Genomic DNA, 26,974 nt, shown 5'->3' on the forward strand with positions numbered 1-26,974 from the left:
CCTGATGCTCATTTTGGGGATTAGTTATATGTCAAGCTTTGAGGTCATATGTATAATTCTGATTAAAGAAGATATTTAAATTTCTGCACATTGTCAGAATACACACACACACTGATATGTGACACATATATGAATAAAATGTATCTTTCCATTTCTTCCTATGGTAATATTAGGGATTCTGTTTTATAGGGTGTCAGATATATTAGCATTTTTCAGTAGTACATTGCATATTTCTACGATCATTTAGTACATATTGGATATATGCCTATGTGACCATACATTTGGTTTATCGTACAGCAACTTTGAATATAAATATTAAAAAAAAGAGGGAGCATCTTTTAAGAATATTTTCTATAATCCCCAAACCAATGAATAGTTTTAATGATAGCTAAACTAATCTTAGAATTTGTACTAAGAATGAACTCTAGTTATCTACAAATTATGTTTGGTTCAACTATACCTTTTTTGGTTTGAAATAGTATTTCTTAATTAAATTTTCCTTTCTCATCTGTATTAAAAATGATGCCAAGGCGCTTCTTTCGCACTTAAGGTTTCTTGAGGAAAACAGGATGTAATCCCTGTTGGATAACAACAGAACAAAATAAAATCTTGCTGCTTTCTTTTTTCTTGGCAATTTATTCCTTCATAAACTGTGCAACCAAATAGAAGAATATATTATTTGTAAATTGTTTCATTTTTGTGTTTTATTCTATTTTTGACAAATAATAAAGTCACATAAATAGCTAACATTTATAGCAATTGTTTTGGAAATTTGCTTTTTGGTTCCCTTCTTCTCCTGCTCATCTGTGGAAAAGGCTATAAAAATATTTGACTTTTTGCAGCTCACATTCATATTTTCTGGTTTAAAGTAGTTTGAAAGATTTAAAATTAATCAACTTTAGTGTTTAAATTAGACAACTGTGTATAAGACAACACATGAAAATATGTAGATTAGAGAGATATTTCATGTCTAACTTCTGGTACTTTTCATTATTCCTCTTGTACTTCTGCTTATGTTCTGTAGGATCTTTCCTGAAAGTCAAAAGTTAGGATTATCCTTAAAACACTATAAAGGTAGAATAAAGTGTCTCTTCAGAAATGAAAACCAGTCAAATGGTTTTTCAAGGCTTCCCAGCATTTCATGTAAGCACAAGACTCCAGAGCTACCTAAGAACACTGTGTTTAGAAAGTGTGCTTTTCTTGTCTCTTCCTCTTCTCTCAGCCTTCTCCTGTGTAGCACATTCTCACAGAGAAGGTTCAGTTTGGGCACACAACAAAGAGACAGATTGATTTGATATATTGTTTTTTAGTTTTAACCACCTGATTAATTAGTCTTTTTAAAAATCATTTATTTATATATGTACTTATTTTAAATCCTTGTAGATTGGTCTTTGGAAGTGATATTATAAGTGAGTATTTTTTCCTCTTGTGTTTTAAATTATCCAACATTTGAACTATTGATATCACCACTAGATGTACTTTAATGAGGTTTGAGGCAACTATGAGCAGATTTTTGCAAAATTGTAAACAATCCTTTTTCTGTATGTTGCTACTAGCCCAATGTTAAAGGAGCCAGTCAGCACAAATGGGTGAATGAACATTCTCTGGGTGAAATACTAAGAGGGTAAACCTTGTTAAGAATTACGCATATTGTCATTTCAGGTCATGTCTATTTGTCCCTTTTCACACTCTTTGTTGTCTTCACAAAGCAGGCTCAGCTCAGGGAGAGAGCAGATATTTCCCATTGCTGTGGCATGTTTGTTAATTTAAGGAAGGGAGTGGGAGCTGGGTGAAAATTCTGGGCAAGAACCGTAAGAAAAGGCTTAACTCAGCATGTACATATGTTAAAAACTATCAGGACTTTTTATTGTGATTATGTGTTCTGGAGTGGGCAGTGGAATATAAGATTTTCATGTATGCCTTTCGTCAAGGAACTCAGAAGTACTTACTATATGAACCTTTTCTTTTAAATGATTGGATTCTTTCTTCCTGCCCTTCCTAAGGGGAGGCTGAGACCAGAAGAGGGTTAGTGGCTGACCCAGTGAGTTAGCATGGCACTGGGGACGTCATTTCATCAGTCAGATGTGGTATTGATCCTCTAAGGATAAGCAGCGTTGCTTTGTAGGTTTTAGGCAACTTCTCATATGTTGGGGGGAATCAGTCTTTTAAGGGTTTAATTTAGCACCTGCTGCTTTTGCCCTCATTGAAGGAGCTGTTTATAGAGTGTTATCAAAAATTGCTGATTAAATAGTCACTGCTACTTTGAGTGGAAATTCAGTGCTTCCATGTCACCATGGCAAAATGAGGCAGGAGGTAGGAATTCCTGGAGAATTCCAAATGCAGCCCTGGTTTTACTGTTGCTTAGATTGCACTCCTGCCCTTCACCTTCCCTTGCTTGCCAGCGCAGAGTGAAGCCTTTATTCCTTTAGGGTCTGATTCAGCTCTAGTCCTCAGAAAGACCATAATCAGAAGTTGGTTTGGTTTTTCACTTTTGTATTTTTCTTTATCAGAGGGTTTCATGATTCTGATTTGTAAGACATTCTTGTTGTGGTTTGGCCACACAATAAATCTACCTTTGCTCTAAAATAATACTGGATTGTTGGAAAAGTCATAACGCATTTTTGCAACGAAAATCATAGAAAAAAATACGTCACGACTTTTATGACAACCCAATAATAGGTTACGCTGATTGATTCACTGATGTAAAAACAGCCACTTTTTTACATCAACGAATCAAGTTTATTTTTTCCAAAGTTTTTGAAAAAGACATTTCTATCCAGTCCAGAATTAGAAGGTCCTCTCAAGATGGAAATACCTGTTGTCCCCACCAGTGGTTAGGTCGGTGGCTACACGCATTCAGTATGCCAGTTGTTTCTGAGTATTTTGCCAGTACTATATTTGTTTTCTCAAAATAAATTGAAAAACAAAAGCATCATGATCTTTTCTGAGCTTTGGTGGCCAAGTTCTATTAGGCCTTAGGCCGTTCGTGTGACTATGTTCTCAGTGTTTTATAACGTGAGTGTAATAACATTATCCATAGGAAATCATAAAGTCATTGGGTTTCTGAGGTCAGTGGAGGGATCTCTTAACATGAATATTGGGATTATCAGTCCACACACTATTAGACTTGCATGAGGCTGGGTAAGGGATGGTGTTTGAGTAGGGACTGCAGGCAAATTTGGGGATTCCCCTCACAAAAAGAGGAATTAAATGTTGGGCCAGTAAATTAAGGGATAGCAATCCCAACTCTATCTACTGGTTCAGATAATTAAATATGTTTGAGCATCTACACACTTAACTTGAGGTAGACAGGTTCTCCAGCTGTGTCTGTTCCTCCGACTTCTCTTTGTAAAGAAGGCCGGGCTGGGAGGAGTGAACCCTCTTTTAATTAGGTAAGTTTTTAGTGATCAGAGCCATTATTCTGTTTTCTAATATAAATTAAATTATCTTTCTAAGAACCCTGTGCATATGAAAATGGCTTTGGTCTTTTATCCTCTTGCAGAGAAATTTGTTAAAACCACAAAAACTGGTAATTTCTGAAAGGCTTTCTGATCTTGGATTTTCTGGTGCCAGTTTGCTCTTTGGAAAGCTTTCTTTTCATTTCTTACATGCAGGTGTTATTTCACCTTCATACCACAGTCCACAGCTTTCTGAGGCACTAAGCATAATCGAGTTGTTCTCCTCACCCTCTCCAGTGGGCATGTCAGTCAGTGAGACCACAGCAGGGACATAGGTGCTCACCCATCAGAACGCTCAGCGCCGACAATGTCATGATTACGTTAACGGAATGTGACTGACGTTTTGTGAGTTTTTCTGTCTTCATTAAACTTGTTCACCTTCTCTGAAACCCCTCATGCTGCACACTAGCACGGAGCAGCCGTATCCCTCGACCCAGCATGAGTCAGGGGTGCAGCCGCGATACCAGCCGTGAGAGCAGCCGAGATACAAGCCCTGCTCGGGGCTTCCCTCCGCTCGGTGAGTACACTAGGCGCTGGCTCTCGGAGCAGAGTCCCTCCCCTGCTCCACTGCTTCCCCCAGCACCGCTAGGTGGAACGACCTGCTTTCCCTCCTCTGCTGTCCTTGTGATCCTTTCTTCTTCTTTCTTTCCTCTTCCTTAGTTGCCCTTTGTTGTCCCCCTCTGCATGCTTGAATTTTGGCCACTTCCAGTTTTTCTATATTAGGGGGAAAAAGCACCACTTCACTCTGTGCTGTTGTCATCTATGATCACTTGCTGCCAGGCAAGCCCATCTGTGTGATAATTTCTAACATAAAGTGAAGCTCAGCCAAAGTTAATTGCTGCTTAAAAGTAGAGTTAATGCACAGTTTATCCTTACTCACTGAATTTCAACAATTTCTGTTTAAGAGAATAGGCCATACGTGATTCAATTCAAAGAAGGAAAAAAAGTAAAATCATGGTGACATTTAGGACACTAAATGATCTCATTTAAGGGGTGACAACATTAATCTGAAAATCAGCGTGAATGAAGATAGTAGCCACGTTTTCGTTAAATGAGTCATTTCAAAGCTTTCTTATTTGAAATAGTCTAAAAATAGCTTTTTGATAAATTGCTGAGGTGTCCAGCGCAATGCAGAACTTCATGACATTCATTGTTAACTAGATATTTTCATTCTTCCTGGGCTCAATAGGCTAGTTAACGTCTGTGACCTGATGCCATCCCAGGACCAAAAATTACAATACTTGGCTGCCGTAGGTTGTGTAAGTGCCGTACCTCAGGTCGCCAGCCAGGCGCCAGCTGGGGCTGCTCGTTCTCCACCCCCCTCAGTTTTTCTATATCCAGAATTTGTATTTTAACAGTTTCTAGGATTCAGGAAAAACAAGACAAAAAGAGAAATATGTATCCTCTATAAAATATTTTGTTTACCTTTTCATTTTAGTTTTACTAGTGCTGCCTTTTTCTAAAATGGACATGTAAATTGCTTTTTTACATAGTGCAAATTATTGATCCCCCAAAATGTCTGTCAACACATACTTTCACATAAAACAAGTATTTTGTAGTCTTCAGTTAATTGTGTCTTAGCTCTGTGGTGTATTAAGTGCTGTACGCTTATGTATTTTCCTCTTGATAAACAGAGGAGGTAGAAATCATTTTATAACGATTAGGCCTAGACCTGCGGTTATTATATAGAACTGTGGACTGCAGCAGTCTGTTGTTTTCACTGTAACTGGTTATGTAACTGGTCTTTCCAATATAAAAATGTCAGAAGCATAAGATCTTAATATTTGTTTCTGTTGCCTCTCTTGTCATACATTTCTTCCCAGTATCCTTTTCCCCACTCAGCATCAGTCATCAGAATCTAGATACATTCATTTAGGACCCCTTGTCCCTTGTGAAGTTTTGAGGAGGAGCAGGCAGCAGGTGCAAAAGCCCTGCTGGATGAGGCCCGTGACTCAGCAAGAAGACGCCTTGGTGAGGTGTGCTACCTGATTAGCATGCAGACCAAAGTGGGGGGTTTACCTGGCACACATCAGTTCTTCCGCAGCAATGTGAAGCATTAGGTCAGAATTCTCAACAGATCAATAGTGGCAGTTATTATTATTTTTTTTCTGAATGAACTGGTGATTTTTCCTTTTAAATTAAGGCTGTATATCTGTGCATCCTGCTCACTATCTGACCTTCCAGACAACCCATTATATAAGTGAACAATCTATTTATTGGTCACTTTGTCTCTTAGAGGCACTTCAGTCTTTTTATTTCATACATGTACTGGTATTTTTGTCATTGTCCATGGAAGCAGCCTTTGTAATCCAGCAAGGCGTGCTGCACTCTTGAGGTCCCGATTGAACCCTGAGGAGCTGAGTGACCTAGTCTGTTTTTAACTTCCTGTGGTAAAATGGATCTTCTTTAAGTGTCTTGGTGACAAGCCAGAATGCTGAAATGGATAATGCTTCTACCAAGGCAGAAGAGGTGGATGCAGACATTTCCCCTTCCTAACAAACTCTGGTATCAGCACGTGTCTTCTGTTGCAGTCAGGGCAAAGTAACTTCTTTTCAGCTGAATTTTTATACCATGCCTTTTTTTCCCTCCGTGAGTTAAATCTATTTATAAAGCTTTTATTGAGCAAGAACAGCAGTGCTTTTGGGTACCTGGCACCATTCTGAGCAGCAATAGGCGTAATCCCTTGTGATCCCTCTGGGTATTGTCATCTCTCTGTTACGGATGACAAAACAGACTTAAGGAGAGTAAGCCAGTTTCTCAAGGTCACACAGCTAAGCAGTGGGGCCAAAGTTTGAATCCAGGCCTGACTTCCAAGCTTGGTGGTTGCCCTGCCTCATTTGAAAGCATTTCTGATAATTTAGCACCTTTCATTTGTTCCTCTGTATGAAATGTATTGAATGCTTTCTGTGACCTCTCCAAGCCATAGAAAGTACTCAGCCATGTTTCTGAATCATGATTTCCAGGCTTGGGGTTAGGACCTAGGAGTTCTTACCTAAGTCCCAGAAGGTTGTCCCCAGAGGAACTTACTGTGCCCTTCAGAGGATGTGAGCTTTTCTTCTTTTTCTCATTCACTTAAATACTCATTTCCCACCCCCTTTATAAATTAGTGTAAGTTCTCCTTTGAATCAACTCATATGGCCAAGCTTTGCTTTAAAAAGAGGGGGGTGTGAAACTAATTATGTTTCAGTAAATATATATTAGTTTTAAGTTTGCGCTTTTATTACAAAATTGTTTTGGACCATTTTAATGGTATGAATATCTGTTTATATGGTTACAGTGAGAACTTTTAAGTGAAATTAAGGGCTCCAGGACTTACTGTAAGTCAGGCTTTGACGTAAGTGGGTTCACCTTGGATTCTATTGCTAGGTGTTCGCTGAGAGTGTGACAGAGGACTATAGGATTTCCTATAGGATATTCTGTTGAAATAGAACCAAAGGACAACTTTATAAGGAACTTTTAGATCAGGTATTGCTTAAAAGCTATTTTTGGTTTAATCTGTCAAGATAATGATACTGATATGCTTGCATAATAAGTGAATATTTTGCTTCAGTCTTACAAAACATTTTCCCAACTTCCTTATTTGAGTAAAGTGGTTATTTTATAATATCTGTTGTGGAGATTGCTGGTTTATTTTTGTGCTGCTTGAGGAATTAGGAATTTTCTTATTTTCCTTTTGCAAGCTGGTAAAAATTTATCCTTATTGACCAGAAAGCTTTAGCTATTTAGTACCACATATACCACAACTATGTGTACTTCATAAAGTGACATCAGCTTGAAAAATAAAACTATATTGAAGAGTTTGAAGTTTTCATAGTTTGTGCCTAACTGTAAATGCTAATGTCTACAGGATACTGTACTCCAGTAGTATGCATAAAAAATAGTACTGCTTGGGATTACTTTGTTAAACCTATAAGTCATCTATGGTCCAGTCATCATGTTCTTCTCAGAGTAATGAAGAGAAGCATATTATCTGTTTTTTTTGTTTGTTTTTTTTCCCCTGAGATAAAAGCCATATATTAACTGGCACTCTGGTCAATAAATTCATGTTTTGAATCAAATCTATATTTTATAATGATTTCTCAATGTTACCTTCTCCCCATGAGGATGGAGTTTAGCATCTATTTCCTCAGACTGAACAGTTAATATGCTTATTATGAATACTTGCTAATACAACCACGCAATGTCTAAATGTAAATGGGAGTTTACTCTAACCATTACTGCCACCAACAGCACTGCTGCTACGACTGTTACTACCACTGTTTATTCTGTGCCTGGCATCGTGTCACGTGCTTTATGTATGATCTCTTTTAATTACCTTAACTCCCAAGAGGTAGGTACCATTATTAGCGCCATTTTATTGATGAGGAGACTAGACACAGAGGGGTGAAGTACTTTCCTTGAGGTCTTAAGCTTGTGTGATCACACCAGGATTTGCCTCCATTGTATTACAGAGTCAGTGCTCTCAGAACCGTAGCACTGCAAATGTCTCTCCATGGAAAGCCATTAAACTTGCAATTAATTTTTCAACAATTAAACACTAAGTTCATTAATTAGGATATTCAGGCAATAGAACAACAAACATTTTGACTTGGGAAAATGGAATTCCAGTTGTCAAGTCCCCTTCTTGTGATTTCATTCTGTTTCTGTTCAAATAACATTATGAACTTCTCTGCTTTTGTTTTTGGTGCATGGTTGCATAAGCATCACATACTGATAAGACATCTTGTGAGCTGAGTTAATAATCCATCCTACTGCTGTTCTGCTCTGGGATTTAGACGGTGCTGTAGGACTCCGGACGCTCTTCATGTTGCATATTTCCATAATGGCTGATAGAGGCTTCATGGCGTGACTGTCCACCTGGAGTCTGAATTAGCTGGTGCATAAGGAACACCTTACAGAGTAGGGTGCCTTTGTTGTACCTGTGTGTTTAACAGCTGTGTGAGAGCCAGCAGGCTGCTGGGAGTTTGGGGATTGGCACTTGCTCTCCACTCATATCCAGCACCATTTCTTTTCACGAGAAAACATGGCCTGTTGGTAGCAGTCCCTGCGTTTCCTTTGGACTGTGGCATTTTCTGTCTTGGGAACTTCTGTGTTAATCCTGTGGGTGTTGCCGTTCCTTTTACCTGCAGCCTCTCGACGTCATTCCAGGTCCACTAGTGCTCTCTCCACTGCTGAATCTGTTGGGCAGTCAGGTGAACAAGTGCTAACTGCATGACTTGGCTTCTTCATCTGTTCTAGTTTCACACTCATTTCAACATTTGTTTTCATCAGTGTCGGCTAGCACTTGGCATGTATGCACCTCATATTTTTTTTCCCCAATGTGCTTTTATTTTTTTAAGTTGTTGAATGTTTATGGTTCTGTTAATAGGCTGTACGTAGATGCCTTATAGCCTGTTTGATAACGTCATTTCTCCAGTGTTCATATTTATGTTAAAACAAAACAAAACAAAAAATGGGGAAGCACGTCTCACCCTCTGTTCACTCCCTGCCCCGGGAAAACAACCACCCAAACCTAGGTATCCTGAAGGGTCCCCATGGGGAAATAGGGGGTGGATATCATCCAGTAGTGTCTTTCATCTCCCAAGTCTTGCCTCCTAATAAAGTTTTGATTATTAATGTTAGTTATTAATGTCAGGTTCTAATTACTTGGAGGTACTGGTTAGTTACCAACTTATACATAATTTCACATGTATAAAAATAAATGAATTGTCCTAAAATTTTTATGGAAAAACAAGATCATGATTCAGATGAAATCACATCGGGTCAATGGTTGCTTTTATAGCCTTTGGACCCTAAGCTTTCTGTCTCAGCCTCGTTTTAATACCAGAAATTTAGTGGTTAGCCATTGGGGCAAAGAGGAAGCATACAATAAGACATCTGTTTGCCGGATTTAACTGGCATCGTTTCGATATGCTAACAGTCCCTAATGCCTATACTTGTCTCAGTTGAGCAAGGTACAATCTACCAAATCACAGGCAACAGCTGTGACCAATTCTCTGAGTAGATATTTTCTCTGTTCTTCCTCTGAATGAAGCCAGCTCTGCATTTTATTACATATGCTCTGATTGGTCCATGCCCCTAAAGATGATGGGCCAGGCTGAGAGCACAGTCGTATGTATCCATCTCTTGGGAAATGGAGCACCACAATAGTGTCAGAGCAGTGAGGACGTAGCCCAGATTTGGGTCTGGTGAAAGCAAAAGGCTGCTCATTTTGCTTGGATCCAGACCGACATTTCCCCTTAAGATTTGAAATTCAAATTATCTATGATACCTATCGAATGATCTTCAGTTACTGTGTATGACAAAGCTGTATGCATCTGGGAGGCACAGAATAATTGCATTGTTCTTAGTTTTAATTTTGTGTCTGAAAAATCAGTATTACCCCTGGAGCAAGAATTGCTGGCATGAGATCTTTTTTTTTATTTTTTAATTTTTTTTAGAGTCCGTTTTATTTTAGTTTATGCTGGGTAATTTTTAAATGGCTTATAATTGAATTACTTTCATTCTGTTACCCATAAATCCCTTACTATCCACCCTTTTTTAATGGGAAAAAAAGATGACAAAGATCATTTATAAAACTATGTGCACGATAATTCTCAAATTTACACTTGTTTCATATTTCAACTGATAATTTATATCTATATCAGTATATAGATATAATTGTTGTGTGGTCTCTTTTTAGTTTATATGGTGCATTAAATTGCTTTTTTAACATAAAGGCCAAGATGACATTCAGTATGATCAGCAAGTGCATTAAAAAAGGGGATAGTATAACATATAATTTTTGTTTGTTTATAAAAATTCATGACTGTATAACTTTTGATTAGCAGTGTTTAAATTTTTTTCCCTTTCTGTGGTGATGGAAGGTATAATGTTTTGAAACTGACATTTTAAAAGAGCTAAATAGCACTTCACTTTTAGTGACTGGTTTTTTTGTTTTGTTTTGTTTTTTGTTTTTAAGCTGAGCCATCCTGCCACCTGTTGGCAGCTCAGCGGCTGCTCAGCTTGGGCCGGGAATTGAACCTCTGTTGCTCAGAGCTCAAACTCTTGAGCGAGCTCTTAATCAACTGAGCCAGTCGGCCGGCCCAGCACTTCACTTTTAAAGTTCACCAGTTTTGTAGGTGATGTTTTGTTACATACCTAAAATTTTACATACATCATTTTATAGGAAATATCAATTCATGTAAAACAGATACTAGCTTTCTTTTTATTCTAAGTGCTTCATTACTAGAATGTGGCTAGTACAGAGACTTTCCTTGTTCAGTGTCTTACTTGTTAATAAAGAGGAAGCATTTTTTTTTATATTAACATTTTCTTCCAAAGGTCTTTTTTTTATTCCTTAGCATTTTAAATAAGAAACTTTTGCCAGGAGATAATGCAGTACACTTATTAAGTATAATTTAAACTGAGTTTCTCCTATTATACAATAGTTTAAGTCTCAGCACTTCTTAAGGAAGGCTGGTCAACTCGTCAACTGACTTAAAGAGACTTTAAAAAGTTAGTATTTGTCCATAATCATTAACAAGCTTAAAATAGTTGTTTAAAATGCTAAAATTTGTTTTAAATTCTTTGGATTCTATCCATTGTGTCTAAATGTATAATATAATGGCTATGATTTAATAATAATCCTTTGAGAGAGTCAGGAAAAATGTGTACAATATATTCTGAATTATTAATGTTTTGCACTGAAGATGCTAGCTTTGTGGTGATTATTAAAGAATTTTAATAAATTGATTTTTAAATAACCTTTGGTGACAGGCATCATGATGGACAAGTACCTAAAATTAATTAAACTTAGCAATAGTTAAACTGAAGTGACACTAGTGAAAATTTTATAGAGTTCAATTTAATACATTTGTTTCAAATTTTAACTTTTTATTACACATTGCACTAGGACTCATTTGTCAAACCCTGAAGCTTTCTAATTAGTTTGACCAACCCTCAGGGACACTTGCCTGTAGGAGGAATGCTAAATAGATTAAAAGACTCAACTTGTAGCCCAGCTCCCTTCTATAGTAAATTCTTACCTCTCCTGTGTCACAACACTTATCAAAAATAAAACAAAATTAAAGAACCATTTCAATTGTCAGGATGCTTTGTGGCACGATAGTATTAAAGGAACAACCTAACGCCTGCCACTGGTAAACAAATATAGTTAAAACTCAGGTCAGGTGTAGTTAAAATTGGTGAGAGAGTTTTTGGTGCCTTTGTTCTGTAGGTGGAAGAGGCAGGAGTCCTTGCAAAGAATTGAGAAAATGTGAATTAAAGTGACATACCTTCTTGCTTTTGTTTTTTTAATAGACCGATTTGGGCTTGGTCAGGCAGGAAGAATACCTGGTTCTGTGAATGCCATGCGAGTTTTAAGCACGAGTACAGACCTGGAAGCTGCTGTTGCTGATGCTTTGGTAAGAGTCACAGAGTGTATAGGGTCTCTGAATTACTCATCTGCCTAATTCTCTGACTGAACAGAAAATTGCCTCCAAATCAGGTTACTAAATCCTCTTTGACATTCTTTAAAATTGTGCAGATATTGGGTAAATTTGTATTATTGCTTTTTTCTTGAACTTTTATCTGTACACAAGTGAAAATTGGCTATACAAAAACAATTAGCATCAAGTATTTCTTCTGTGCTCCTCAGTACCAAGGAAGTTTTAATGACATTGGGCTTCTCTGATGTCATTGGGTGTCTTTTTTTTTCTTCCCCCCCAGCATCTCCTTTTTTTCCATTCTATTGCTTTTATTGCTTTATAAGCTTTGATGGCATAACCTAAACATATCATTATAATAGTAGGTAATAGAGTTTGTGGTTTGAAAATCTTGCATTTATTCCATTACCTCACTAGTTTTTCCATGTGATTTTTTTTTTTTTTAATGAGTCCTTAAGTCATTTTTTAAGGAAACTTCCCAGATTTTAAGATTGACTCTTCAAGGACATGAAGCACTGGTAGAGTATGTTTTTGCATCATTACAATGTAATATCTAAAAAAAAATGACATGATAAGAGAGCCTTAAATTTGTGGTTATAGCAAAAAGTTCCTTAGTAGAATCTGCTTGTGGTGTGATTGCTTTTTATTTTTATTTTCTTTTTATAAATGGTAATCCTTTTTTTAAGATTTTATTTGGGAATTGGGGGAGGGGAACACTGTTGGGGAATTAGGGAAGGGGACCAGCCAAGTTGTTCTTCAGTCTTTGTTGTGGAGGGCACCAGTCGCCATCTGGCTTCCCATCGGCAGCTCGTGGCCTCTAAGCTCAAGGTGCTGTGTTACAATCTCAGTTGCAGGTGGGCGTAGCCACCATCCCATGCAGGAGTTGAACCTGTCAGCCTTGTTGTTAAGAGTGCACGCCCTAGGCTGGCCGAGTGGTGCGTTGGTTAAGAATTGGCTTGGGACGCCAGCTCTGAGCTTCAAGGCCCTGGTTTGAATCCTACATGTGGGCCAGTGACGCTGCGCCCTATACAGCTAAGATGGTGAACAACAACTTGACCTGGAGCTGGGCTGCAGCCCTTGCTGCAGTGGGCTGCCCTGAGCTACAGTGAATGCCTGGCAGCCGGCATGACCTGCCGTGAGCCGCTGTGAGCGGCCGTCCAATGGTAGGTGAACGACTGACTCACCGGGAAGAGTGCAATGATAATACCAGCATGGGCCAGTGAAGCGACATCTTCCACGACTAGCCTGAAGAAAAAGGACAGCAACTTGTCTGTCCCCCTTCTCTGATTCCCTAACGCTGTTCCCCTCCCCCAATTTCCCAATAAAATCTTAAAAAAATAAAAAAGAGTGCACGCCCTATCCACTGAGCCATCCTGCCGGCAGCTCAGCTCAAGGTGCTGAGTTAAGTCTTAGTTGTGGGTGAGCATAGCCCATTGAACAGGCAGTCTTGTTAGGAGCATGTGCTGTCACCAGCTGAGCCATCCTGCCACCTGTTGGCAGCTCAGCGACAGCTCAGCTCGGGTGCAGCGTCACTGGCCCGTGTGGGAATCGAACTGGCGGCCCTGTTGCTCAGAGCTCGCACTCTTAAGCCAACTCTTAACCAACTGAGCCACTCAGCCAGCCCTGATTGCTTTTTAAAGGTACATTTCAGCTAGTAGTAACACAGCCTCTTGCATATTCGGGTTTGTGTGCTCAGCATTTAAAATAGGTGTTCTTTAGAACTGTCTGATCTCTGGTCTTGCTTGTACTGTGTGAAGATTTGTTCTCTTCCAAGGGAAAAAGTATTATAATATCCTGCTTACACATCCTGAAGTTTTAAATTGAACCATGTTTTTTCTGATCAGAATTTTATATTTTGTGGCTATCGTGATTCTGACTTGCACCCCTACCTCTCTCTCCCTCATTTATTCTCGCTCAGTCAGATGTTTTTGACAAGTGGCTGTGGGCAAGCTGTTTGCTGCTTTCATAATGCTTTCCCTGTAAGCAAGGGCTGCCTGGCCAGCCAGCTGATTTTATCAACCTTATATGTAGGAGGGCCTTTTTTCTGCCAGGTACTGGAGTTGAGGATAACTGCCCTAACCATGGCTTCAACTTAAAGAGTCACAGCTGGAACAGAGTTCTGTGAAACTTTTTCCTTTCAAGTTGCAGTATTTAGAATCTGTCTCTTTGTTCAGAGACCCTAGAAAGTGGAGGTTAGAGGGGTGGGAAGTGATGGATGTGCAAAATGGTTATATGGGACTTCCAGTTAAGGAAGGGGCGGGGTGTTCCTTAGTTCTTTAAAGAACTGCATAAGGGACTGTGTACAAAGTTCCAGGAGGCAGAATAGGACTTGAGAATTTGAGCTTTGGCTTTACTTGGACTTTTCTCTGAGCCCTAGCTCCTGTTACACTCATTCCCTTACTACTTTTTGTCCATATTGCCTGGTTTCTCTGATTGAACTGCTTCAGAAGAGAAAGCTCAGGAATGGTACATAATCCTTGCCTCACAGAATAGACGCCACAGGGGCAGAAGAATGTATCCCAGCGATAGACAACAGAATTAATGGTGACTTTAGAGATGGCTCTCAGGGGTATGGGGAGAGTTTTAGCAAAGTATTATAGCAAGTACAGGAAGGTTTTATAAGCGGTATAGGAGCGTTCGGAAATGCCATTTTGAAAGCATTCTTTTTTATAATTTGCTAAATATGAATTGCTTGCTAACCTGTGGTTTTGATTTGCTAAGGTATGTTTTGCTGTACACTTTTGTTGCAAGAACAGTCCCCACATATGCTTCTGACATAATTCTCTATGCTTTTTCCCCATCCTTCAATATTTTCCTGCCTACAGCTGTTAGGAGACTCCAGGAGCAAGGTACTAGTGCTTTAACTTTTGTTTTACAACTTTATTTTTTCTGTTGCGAGTATATCTCCTTTAGGAGCTAGTGAAAGCAACAAAAAATGTAGTATAGTATAGAAATTCTGGTCTGAATTATGATTTTGTTGAATCTAGTCAAGCTCTTATTAATAATGGAATCAGTCACCTCTCACATTTGTTTTAGTATTTATTTTGGATGTCAAGTTCTGTGCCTTTTTCTAATAGTGTTTCATTTTATTAACCCAGTTTGTGTCTACTCTTACGTCATTATTATTTCATGAATGGCTATGTTCAACATTTTTCTTATTTTAGGAATCTACTTTATATGTAAGTCAGGTGATCATATAATTTATTATCCTAACAAAGATACTTTTGAGAATGACAGTGGGTGCTATTTATAATTATGCTGGGACAATGGTCAAAAGACAACTGCCCTGAGCAAGTTGGGATGTACGTACAAGCCATTCTATTAGAGAATTGCATTTATACAATTTAAGCCGGTAACTATTTGTTTTTCTCTTAAAGATACTGCATTTTATACATTTTATCAATTTTATATAGCTGCTGCTCTATTTTTTATGGCTTTAACTTACAGTTTTATATTCAGGGTAAGAAATGAATGAAGCAGGTATTATAGTTTACGGGAAGGCGATTTGTATTATAAAACTTTGAAGTCCTCACTAAAAGTGGCTCAGATAATTGAGGAATCCTTTTGCATAGGATGCTCTGCCACTGACATTTTAGTTTCAGACTTTCTTAAGGAAACATGAATATTCAAACAAACTTACCCATAGGCCTTGCTCAAAATACATTGCTTTTGATGGGGAAGGGGCCGTGGGTATATATACGTGCATTGTGTCAGGTGCTGAGGTGTTGAACCTGTAATTCCACTGAATCCTCACCACAAACCTATGAGAGGAATCATCATCATCATCTCAAAGACAGGGAAACTGAAGCAGAAAGATCAGGAGGCTTTCCGAAGTCACGGCCAGTCAGAGGCGGCTGGGATCACACCCCAAGTCTGTCTTACTGAGAAGCCCACACCCTGTCCTAGCGACCATACTCTTCTCTCTGCCACAGCTTGCTCTGCCTATTCCTTGTTGTATCTCCCGGAAGTCCGCCTTTCTGTTCATTCCCCGACCTGCAAGCACAGGGCAAGTGTGGTGTGTCCGCATATTCGTGTGTATGTTTTTACATCTAACTCTTTGTTGTCGGTAGTTTTGTTTGGTCTGACTCATGGTCATCTCATCTTTCCATTTCTCCCTCCATCACCCCCATCCCTCATTGGATCTGGTAGAAGAAGCCTGTGAGGCGGAGATACGAGCCGTATGGGATGTATTCTGACGATGATGCCAACAGTGATGCCTCGAGTGTTTGCTCGGAGCGCTCCTATGGTTCCAGGAATGGTGGCATTCCCCATTATCTGCGGCAGACCGAGGATGTAGCAGAAGTTCTCAACCACTGTGCTAGTTCAAACTGGTCAGAAAGGAAAGAAGGGCTTCTAGGCCTGCAGAACTTGCTGAAGAGCCAAAGAACGCTGAGGTGAGGATAAGAGGCCAAGTTGTGAGCTCAGCTTGAGCCCGTTATGCTCATCCGGGGCTTACATGGATTCCCTGTCATGTATGGAGTCCTTACAGAGCCCAGCGCTAACGGTGATAAGAGGGCTGAGACCTCGTCTATGCCTTCCGGAGACTTTGAAATTTCTGGCTAATGCTCTATAATTTATTAGATTTATAAAAACACTTGGTTGTGGATAAGATAGCAATCTCAGTCTAAAGTTTTTTTAATATACATATGCATATACATAGCTTATAAATATGCATACTAAAGAGATACTAAAATGGTGTACTCCAAAATAGTAACAATATTATCTCTAGAATTATTTTTGCTTTTTTCTGTTTCTGTATTTCATAAATATTCTAAAATGAGCATGTATTACACATACCAAAAAATGTGTGTTTATACCATGTTTCATCAAATATAAGGCACCATTACACACCGTGATTTTATACCCCTGTAAGAAGAAGTGCTGCTTATTAAACCTGACATTACTAATACGTCTTTGATTATAAGATGAATCTTACAGTTACAGAGATGTTAAATGTGAAAAAGTGGGCAACTTAGAATCCATGAAATACAGTATATTGTATTCTTTAGATAATTTTTTAAAGATAAATTATGATACCGGATTAGTTTATGGTCCTAGGTGGGTTCTGCAAAGCTAAGTGAGCACTGACAAGTGAATCACCACGCCGCAAGTATGGCGTCCAGTCAGTCTGACTCACCTTGCTGTATTCCTACCTGCTGACCACCATCCCCACCTTGCTCCATTCTGTTCATGACGATGTCACGAGAAGTTTTGTCATATGCCTTCTGAAATGCAGGTAGCCTCTGACCACTAGGGATCTGTCAAAAAACAAAATGAGGATGATCTGTTGTGATCATTGCTTCAAGAATCTGTATAATTCTGGTGGTCACAGTTTCTTGATTCTTAGTGTTCAAGTATCCATTCAATCTCTAAAACTCTCTTGATTAGCATTGGTCTAATTTAGATTACATTGTTAATAATGTTAAAGGATCATTGAACCAACTATCTCATGTGCATAAGGGGAGATTACTCAGGCATCATTTGGGGAAGAGATGACACTTTTAATCAAGCCTTGAAGTAAAAAATGGGACTCGGTAGTACAGTTAAGAATAAGAAAAGGAAAAGGAGCCCTAAAATGAAATGAGTGTTTGGTTTATCTTAGGCACACTTGTAGGTAGGACGGGTTATCTGCTTTAATACCATCAGCAGCCAGGGAGCGCTTGTCCTGTGTGACTGTTACGGATATAAAGTATCAGAGTACTTCGTCAGTATCAGAGTACTTCGTCTGTAAAATCCAGGTCTGCCTGACCCCAAAACACATGCTTTTCCTCGTTTATCCCATTGCCTTTCATCTGTGGCAGGTGGAAAACAACAGACCTGGAATGAAATGAACAGAATTTAGCTCATGGCTTCACCACTTGCACACGTGTGCCCTTAGGCAACCACTCTCTGAGATTGTTGCCTCATTTTTAAATGAGAACAAAACTATGACAGTTTTATATTCCTGCTTAGTTTCGTCATGAATTAAATAATATAATTCACTGTGAAAAAAACTTTGTTACATAAAAATGATATAAAGCTTACAATTGAAATAAAAGAATTTTTAAAAGCAAAGCTGTAATTTCAGTGTTGACTTACAGAATTTTAAGTGCATTTATTTCCATTTTATTTCCTTTAGTCGAGTAGAATTGAAAAGATTGTGTGAGATCTTCACACGGATGTTTGCTGACCCTCATAGCAAAGTAAGTGTGGGGAATCATGCCTTGCTCCCATACTCTGCATGTTTGTGTGAGCGGTATAATATACTACTGAAGACTGAGATGTATTGCCTATAGTGTGGTTTACACCTACTGATTTAATACTAATTTCAGCAAAGGTTTGTCACATCTTTTAAAATCAGAATTCTTGGAAACTTCAAAGGTCCGTGAAACTTCAAGTTATAAATAAAGTATATTTCGAGTAAGAGTTACGGAGAGAATCAGATGTAGTCTTTTCACTCAGCAAATATTTTTGGGTGGCTCCTATTAGGCAAATAGTGGGCTAGGTGCTAGAATGTAACATTGTATTATAATATTGTGCCTTTTTAAAAAGAGTTATAGTAGTGAAGAAAATGATCAAGTATATAATAATTTTTTGGCATCCCATGTAGAATTTTTCTAATATAGGACAAGATAGAAAAATAGAAGCATTTATGTAATGGATTTATTGGAAAACCAGGTTAAGTTATTCTTCAAATAGAATTTTGCTGTCCCCAAGAACGAACGTGCTGGATGGTGGCCCCTCAGCTGGCGCCTACATTCCTGGGGGCCCAGGAGAACACTAAGCCTGAGGACTGCCTTTGTGACAGGGCATTCCTGCTGAAGGAAAACACCTGTCCATGAGAGAACGGGCCCTTTCTAGGAGCAGTGCCGAGAGGGGCCCTTTATAAAAGTTTACTTGGAATCTAGATTTTAAATAAATACCATTGTTTGGGAGGAATCCTTTAGAGGCTGATAGATGCTTTTAGAGAAAGAAAACATGGATAACGATATCAGGAAAGTTAAAGGGTGAAGAAAGGACAGAAACTAAACTAGAAATTGATAAAACCTTACTCACTATAAGCAAATCTTAAATGTTTGACATACAGGGTTTAATTATCTCATACTGCAGTTTTCCTGGTAAAAGTAATCTGTTCTGAATTTTGCTGGAAGAACGAAACCTGTGATGGCCAGAAAGTCCAGCCCGTTTCTGTGATGTCCCTTCTTTTCCTAGCCTTTCTTCTTCATAGGAATTGTCCTTGAAGGGACAATTCAATTCACCCATCTGTCCATTCATTCAGTATTTAATACTGAATCACTGCTCTGGGCCGGAGATGCAGAAAGCAGCACACCACCCTTGCCATGGAGCAGAGGAGAATGAATGCAGGGTTCTCCCCCCTTTTTGGCAGCACTTCTCCTCAGTCACTGGTCTCGAAGTCTGTCCTAAAACTCCTGTTATGACCCTCACAGCTAGGTTAACATTAGCAATATTAATAAGATCCAAGAAAGGTGAATGCCACCTTTTTTTCTTTTAATATTTATGAAGTACCTCTTGTGTCAGGTGTTCAACTAAATGCTGATGATACACATTGGCGAGCAACACAGAAACAGTCCTGCCTGAGTACTTCTAGTCTGGGGGGAGCTGAACCTTAACTAGTGGTGCTCACACACATCACAGACTGGATTGAGTTTTTTCAGTGAAGTAGCCAGAAGTTTCCCTAAGAAAGTGAGATATGAATTAAAATCTGAAAGGTTAACAGTTAACTAAATGATGAAGGAAGCAGTCCAGGTAAGGGAACCACACAAATAGCCAAAGATACAATTACCAAGATTTTTCTCTAAGATAGTGTTAAAAACAGTAAGATTTAAAGCATAAACATAAGATTCATAGGATTCATAGCATAAAGGATATTAGTTTTTGGACATTGATGACATTTTTGTTACCTGTCACCTCTAGATTGCTGATTCAGAACCAGAATGTGAGGATAAAGAAGGAAATTTGTTTCCAACAGAAGGCTCTTGTACAGTGAGTTTGGAAGTCTCAGTTTAGTTATTACTCACTAGCTGCCTTGGAGCTGAACTAGGAATCCCACAGCTGGGGCTCATTGACTTTCTTCTGAGCTGTCTCACAGGAGACCCCTGGTGGTTGATAGTCACTGCGCTCTAATGGGATACGATGGCTGCATTGTCCCAGTAGGGCAAGACTCATGCACCGAGGCGGGGACACAGTGCCTCTTAACTCTCTGAAATGGGTTCAGGGATATTCCACCTCAATTCTTTCTCATCTTAGACAGTAGTAATGAGTAAACACCAGAATGACAATTATGTGAGCTCTCAGTGCTTTTTATTCTACCATAATATTATAAAGATTTTCATGGCTTTTATAATATCTTTTTATAAAGATATTAGTTTACACTATCTGAACTGGCATACTTTACAATAGATGAGTAAAATGAAATATATACACGTTTTTTTCACCTCATCCTATAATAGTATTTTTTTTTATGTAGGTGTCACGTTGTAATCTTTATTCATTAAAAGATTTTTTTTATTTACACTCGACATACAATATATTAGTTTCAGGTGTACAACATAGTGATTAGACATTTATATAACTTAGAAAGTGATCACCCCAATAAGTCTAGTACTCACCTGATACCATACACAGTTGTTACCATATTATTGACTGTATTCCCTGTGCTGTACTTTACATCCCTGTGACTGTTTTTATAACTGGCAATTTGTACATCTTAATTCCTTCCCCTTTTTTCAACCCACACCCCACCCCACCCCCAATCTGGCAACCATCAATTTGTTCTCTGTATCTATGGGTTTGTTTCTGTTTCATTTATTTATTTTATTTTTTAGATTCCACATTTAAGTAGAATCATATAATATTTGTCTTTCTCTGTCTGATTTATTTCACTTAGCATAATTCCCTCTGGGTCCATCCAGGTTGCTGCAAATAGCAAGATTTTATTCTTTTTTATGGCTGAGTAATATTCCATTGTATATATGTACCACATCTTTTTTATCCGTCTGTTGATGGACACTTAGGTTGTTTCCATATCTTGGCTATTGTAAATAATGCTGCATTGAAAATAGGTATGTCTGTATCTTTTCAAATTAGTGTTTTGGATTTCTTTGTATAAATACCCTGAAGTGGAATTGCTGGGTTACAAGGTGGTTCTATTTTTAATTTTTTGAGGAACCTCCAAACTGTTTTCCATAGTGGCTGCACCAATTTGCAATCCCACCAACAAATGCACGAGGCCTCCCATTTTTCCATGTCCTCAACATTTGTTTGTTGATTTATTAATTATAAACATTCTGACAAGTGTGAGCTGATATCTCATTGTAGTTTTCATTTGCATTTCCCTGATTATTAGTGAAATTGAGCATCTTTTTATGTGTCTATTGACCATCTGTATGTCGTCTTCTGGAGAAATGTCTATCCAGATCCTCGACCCAGTTTTTAATTGGACTGTTTAATTTTTTGGTGTTAAGTTATATGAGTTCCTTATATATTTTGCATATTAACCCCTTATCATAGATATATGATGAATATCTTTTCCCGTTCAGTAGGTTGTCTTTTCATTTTATTGACGGTTTACTTTGCTGTGCAAAAACTTTTTAGTTTAATGTAGTCCCATTTGCTTATTTTTTCTTTTGTTTCCCTTGCCTGAGGCGATATATCAGAAAAAATACTACAATACTAAAAACAATGTCAGAGAGCAGTAAGCCGATGTTTTCTTCTAAGAGTTTTATGGTTTCAGGTCTTACATTTAAGTCTTAAATCCAGTTTGAGTTTATTCTTGTATATCATGTGAGAAGATGGTCTGGTTTCATTTTTTGCTTGTATTTATCGAATAGACTGTCTTTTTCCAATTGTATATTCTTGCCTCCTTTGTTATAGATTAATTGATCATACAGGCGTGGGTTTATTTCTTGACTCTATTCTGTTTCATTGATTTGTGTCTCTTTTTATGCCAGTGCCACACCCTTTTTATGCTATAGTCTTGTAGTATAGTTTGATATCAGGTAGTGTGATACCTCCAACTTTGTTCTGCTTTCTCAAGATTGCTGTGGCTATTTAGGGTCTTTTGTGGTTCCATATAAATTTTAGGATTATTTTCCCTAGTTCTATGAAAAATGCCATTGGTATTTTGATAGGGATTACACTGAACCTATGGATTGCTTTGAATAGTATGGATATTTATAATGTCAGTTCTTCCTATCCATGAGCATGATACATGCTTTCATTTATTTGTGTCGTCTTCAGTTTCTTCAGTGTCTTATAATTTTGCAAGTACAGGTCTTTTACCTCCTTGGTTAAATTTATTCCTAGGTATTATATCTTATTTTTTTTATTCAATTCTAAATGAGTTGTTTTCTTAATTTCTCTGATAGTTCATTATTGGTGTATAAAAGTGCAACTGATTTCTGAATATTCATTTTGTATCCTGCTACTTTACTGAATTCATTTATCAGTTCGAATAGTTTTTTTGTGGAATCTTTAGGGTTCTCTATATAGTATCATCTCATCTGCAAATAATGACAGCTTTATAATACTTCTTTCCTTTCAATTTGGATGCCTTTTGTTTATTGTCTGATTGCTGTAGCTAGGACTTCGAATACTATGTTGAATAAAAGTGGTGAAAGTGGACATCCTTGTCTTGCTCCTGATCTTAAAGAAAAAGCTTTCAGCTTTTCACTGTTGAATATGTTGTTAGCTGTGGGTTTGGCCTTTATTATACTGAGATTTGTTCCCGCTATCACTTTGCTGAGAGTTTTTATTATAAATGGATGCTGGATTTTGTCAAATACTGTTTCTGCATCTGTTGATAGGATAATACGATTTTCATCCTTTTGTTTATGTGATGTATCACATTAATCGATTTGCGGATATTGAATCAACCTTGCATCTCAGGAATAAATCCCACTTGATCATGGTGTATGATCTTTTAATGTGTTGCTGAATTCGGTTTGCTAATATTTTATTGAGGGTTTATGCATTTATATTCATCAGGGATATTAGCTTATTATATTTCTTTTAGTAACGCCTTTGTCTGGTTTTGGTGTCAGAGTTATGGGGGCCTTGTAACATGAGCTTGGGATCCTTCCGTCCTCTTTAATCTTTTTGAATAGTTTGAGGAGGATAGGTATTATTTCTTATTTAAATGTTTGGTAAAATTCACCTGTGAAACCATTTGGTCCATTTGTATGTTGGGGTTTTTTTTGATTAATGATTCAGATTTGTTAGTAGTTAGTAGTCTGTTCAGATTTTCTGTTTCTTCTTGAGTCACTCTTAGAAAATTGCATGTTTCTAGGAATTTATTCATTTCTTCCATGTTGTCCATTTTGTTGGCATATAATTGTTTGTAGTATTTTCTTATAATCCTTTGTGTCTTTCTGGTGTCAGTTGTCACTTCTTTCTCATTTCTGATTTTATTTGGACCCTCTTTTTTCTTGTTGAGTCTGGTTAAATGTTTGTCAACTTTGTTTATCTCTTCAGAGAACCAGCTCTTGGTTTCATTGATCTTTTGTTTTGCTTTTTTAGACTCTTTCATTTCCACTCTGATCTTTATTATTTCCTTCCTTCCATTCACTTTGGGGTTAGATTGTTTATTAGATTATTAATAGATAATTACAGGAAAGCCTGTAGTGCTATGAATTTCCCTCTTAGAACTGCTTTGGTTGTGTCTCATAGATGTTGGATCATTGTATTTTCACTTAATTTGTCTCAAGGTGTCTTTTTATTTCTTCCTTGATCTCATTGTTGACCCATTTATTGTTTAATAGCTTGTTATTTGTCCTCCACGTGTTTGTGTGTCTTTCAATTTTCTAGTAATTGATTTCTAGTTTCATACCAATATGATCAGAGAAGATGCTTGATATGATTTCAAACTTCTGAAATTTATTGAGACTTGTTTTATGGCCCAACATGTTATCTACTCTGGCAGAAGTGGTCCATGTGCTCTTCAAACGAATGTATATTATGCTGCTTTTAGGGTAAATGTCCTAAACATTTCAATTAAATCCATCTGGTCGAAATGTCATTTATGGCCACTGTTTCATTATTTTCCTTCTGGATGATCTATCCATTGATGTCAATGGGGTGTTCAAGTTTTCTACTGTGACTGTATTACTATCGATCTCTCCCTTTATGTCTGTCAACACTTGCTCTATATATTTAGGTGATCCTATATTGGGTGTGTAAATGTTTACAAGAGTTATATCCTCCTGTTGGACACATCACTTTATCGTTGCGAAATGTTCTTCTTTGCCTCCTGTTACAGCCTTTGTTTTAAAGTCTATTTTTGAATTAACTTTCTCCATCCCTTTACTTTCAATCTATGTGTGTTTGGATCTGAAGTGGGTTTCTTGTAGGCATCATATGAATGGGTCTTGTTTTCTTATCCATTCAGCCACCCTATGTCTTGATTGAAGCATTTAGTCCTTTTACATTTAAAATAATTATTGATAGGTATGTAGGTATTGCCATTTTATTAATTTGTTTTCTGATTGTTTTTATAGTTTTTTTTTCTGTTTCTGTTTTATTCTCTTAGTGTCTTCTCTTGTATGTTGATGACTTTCTGTGCTGTTGCGTTTGGATTTCTTTCTTTTTCTTTCTTGTATATCTTTTGTAGATTTTTGCTTTATTGTTACCATGTGCTTCCTATATACCAAGCTATGTTTATACCAGTCTATTTTAAGTTGATGGTTATTTAAGCTCAAACACATTCTAAAATCTCAACCATTTTTACTGGCCACCTCCACATTCATGTTTGTGTCATTTTTTTTCCTTGTGTGTGTTTCTTTTTTTTTTTTAAAGATTTTTATTGGGGAATTGGGGGGATGGGAACAGTGCTGGGGAATTGGGGGAAGGGGAACAGACAAGTTGCTGTCGTTTTGTTCTTCAGTCTAGTTGTGGAGGATGTTGCTTCACTGGCCCAAGTTGGCACCATCATTGCGCTCTTCCCGGGCGAGGCAGATCAGTCGCCGGCTTCTGGACGGCCGCTCACTGCGGCTGCTGGCCGCTCACGCTGGCTGCTGGCTACATACGGTAGCCCATGGCAACCCACTGCCACAGGGAGTGCAGCCTACGCCGTCGCCGGCGACTCATGGCAGCCCAGCTCCAGGTTGAGCTGTCGTTCAGCATCTTAGCTGTAGAGGGCAGTGTCACTGGCCCTCATATGTGGGATCCGAACCGGGGCCCTCTGGCATCCCAAGCGAGCTCTCAACCATCGCGCCACTCGGCCGGCCCCTTGTGTGTGTTTCTTAATTTGCTGTTGTAATTACACATAATCTTCCTACTTTTGCCTTTAACCTTTGTACTAGGTTTATAGTTGGTTGATCCACTGCTTTTATTATTTGTTTGCTTTTGTCACTGAGAATTTTTTTCTTTGGTATGTTTTCTTATTCATATGTTTGATTTTTTTTTTTTTTTTAGAGACGTTCCTTTAGCTTTTCATGTAATATTGGTTTGGTCGTTTTGTCTTGTCTGGGAAACTCTTTATCTCTACTTCAATTCTAAATGATTGCTTTGCTGGGTAGAGTAACCTTAGTTGTAGGTCCTTCCTTTTCATCATGTTGAATATTTTGTGCCAACTCCTTCTGGCCTGCAAAGTTTCTGTTGAGAAATCAGCTGTCATTCTTATGAAAGCTCCTTTGTAGGTAACTAACTGCTTTTCTTTTGCTTCTTTTAAGATTCTCTCTTTGTCTTTAGCCTTTTCCATTTTAATTATATTGTGTTTTGGTGTGGGCTTCTTTGGGTTCTTCTTGTTTGGGACTTTCTACACCTCCTGGCCTTGTATGTCTGCTTCCTTCACCAGGTTAGGGAAGTTTTCTGTGACTATTTCTTCACATACCTTTTCAGTCCCTTGCTCTCTCTTCTTCTTCTGGTACCCCAGTGATGTGAGTGTTGTTACACTTAATGTTGTCCCAGAGGTCCTTTAAACTGTCCTTTTTTTAAAATTCTTTTTTCTTTTTGCTATTCCAATTGGGTGTTTTCCGCCACCTTTTCTTCCAGATCGTTGATTTGATCCTCTGCTTCATCTACCCTGCTGTTGATTCCATCTAATGTATTCTTTATTTCAGTTACTGTTGGTTTCCTATCTGATGGGTTCTTTTTTATGGTTTGCATCTCTTTGTGCAAGTTCTCACTGAGTTCATCTATTCTTTCCCTGCGTTCCTTGAGCATCATTTTAACCAGTATTTGAACTCTGCATCTGGTAGATTGCTTTCCTCCATTTTGTTTAGTTCTTTTTTTGGAGTTTTGTCCTATTCTTTCATTTGGAACATATTTCTTTGTCTCCTCATTTTGGCTGCCTCTCTGTGTTTGTTTCTATGTATTAGGTAGATCTGCTATGTCTCCCAGTCTTGGCATAGTGGCCTTATGTAGTAGGTGTCCTGTGTGGCCCAGTGACACAGACTCCCTGGTCACCTGACCATGGTGCTCCATGGGTGCCTTGTGTGGGTTGTGTGTGCCCCCTCCTATTGTAGCTCAGCCTTGATTCTCTTGGCACATCAATGGGTGGGATTGACCCTCGGGCCGACTGGCTGTGAGGACTGACTGTGACTAGAGTGGATGGGCTGTTGTATGGGGGTTGACCCCCATGGGCCGTGAATCCTTTAGTGGGGCTCTGGTGCCTGCTGAGTTAACCCTTTGGTTGTGTTCTCTGTAGAGCTTGTTGGGTAGAGCTCTGATATGATCTGAAGCTGGCCACTAGGTGTGTTGGTTCTGCAGCCCACCTAGTAGCTGACCTTGGCATGCAGTGTCATGCCATTGTCAGCTGCTGCCTATGTCTGGCCCGTGACCACCTTGTAGTAGCTACAAAGTGATCAGCACAGTTGCTAGCTGCCTGTGCTGGGCTTGGAGGTGCCCAGGAGAGACTGTGAACTGAGGCTGGCTACCACTAGTGCCGGGCTTGGGGCCACTTATGAAGAAGTATGGGGAATGCTGAGACCAGCTACTGCTTGTTTGGGGTTTGAGGATTTTTGAGAGATTTTAGGAAATTCTGCAGCACAGGCCGAGTCTGTTCGCTACTGTGGAAAATCCGCTAAAAGAAGTTTGGGCTCACAGCTCAGGTGGGGTGGGGTCTCAGGGAATCATAAGGTTGGGATGAACAAT

General features: G+C 38.5%; 1 protein-coding gene across 1 annotated transcript in view; it reads left to right on the forward strand.

The window, feature by feature from the left end:
• The window catches only part of CLASP1 (cytoplasmic linker associated protein 1), a 285,385-nt gene that overhangs the window by 196,876 nt on the left and 61,535 nt on the right, over nucleotides 1-26,974 (forward strand). Inside the window, exons 23-28 of the mRNA XM_019667264.1 lie at nucleotides 3,868-3,975; nucleotides 8,588-8,650; nucleotides 11,760-11,863; nucleotides 14,710-14,733; nucleotides 16,034-16,278; nucleotides 18,003-18,066. Of these exons, the coding sequence (XP_019522809.1) occupies nucleotides 3,868-3,975; nucleotides 8,588-8,650; nucleotides 11,760-11,863; nucleotides 14,710-14,733; nucleotides 16,034-16,278; nucleotides 18,003-18,066 (608 nt within the window). The remainder of the gene's footprint in view (nucleotides 1-3,867; nucleotides 3,976-8,587; nucleotides 8,651-11,759; nucleotides 11,864-14,709; nucleotides 14,734-16,033; nucleotides 16,279-18,002; nucleotides 18,067-26,974) is intronic.

This window comes from Hipposideros armiger, unplaced genomic scaffold (genome assembly GCF_001890085.2).
Source record: "Hipposideros armiger isolate ML-2016 unplaced genomic scaffold, ASM189008v1 scaffold_491, whole genome shotgun sequence".
NCBI lineage: Eukaryota > Metazoa > Chordata > Mammalia > Chiroptera > Hipposideridae > Hipposideros > Hipposideros armiger.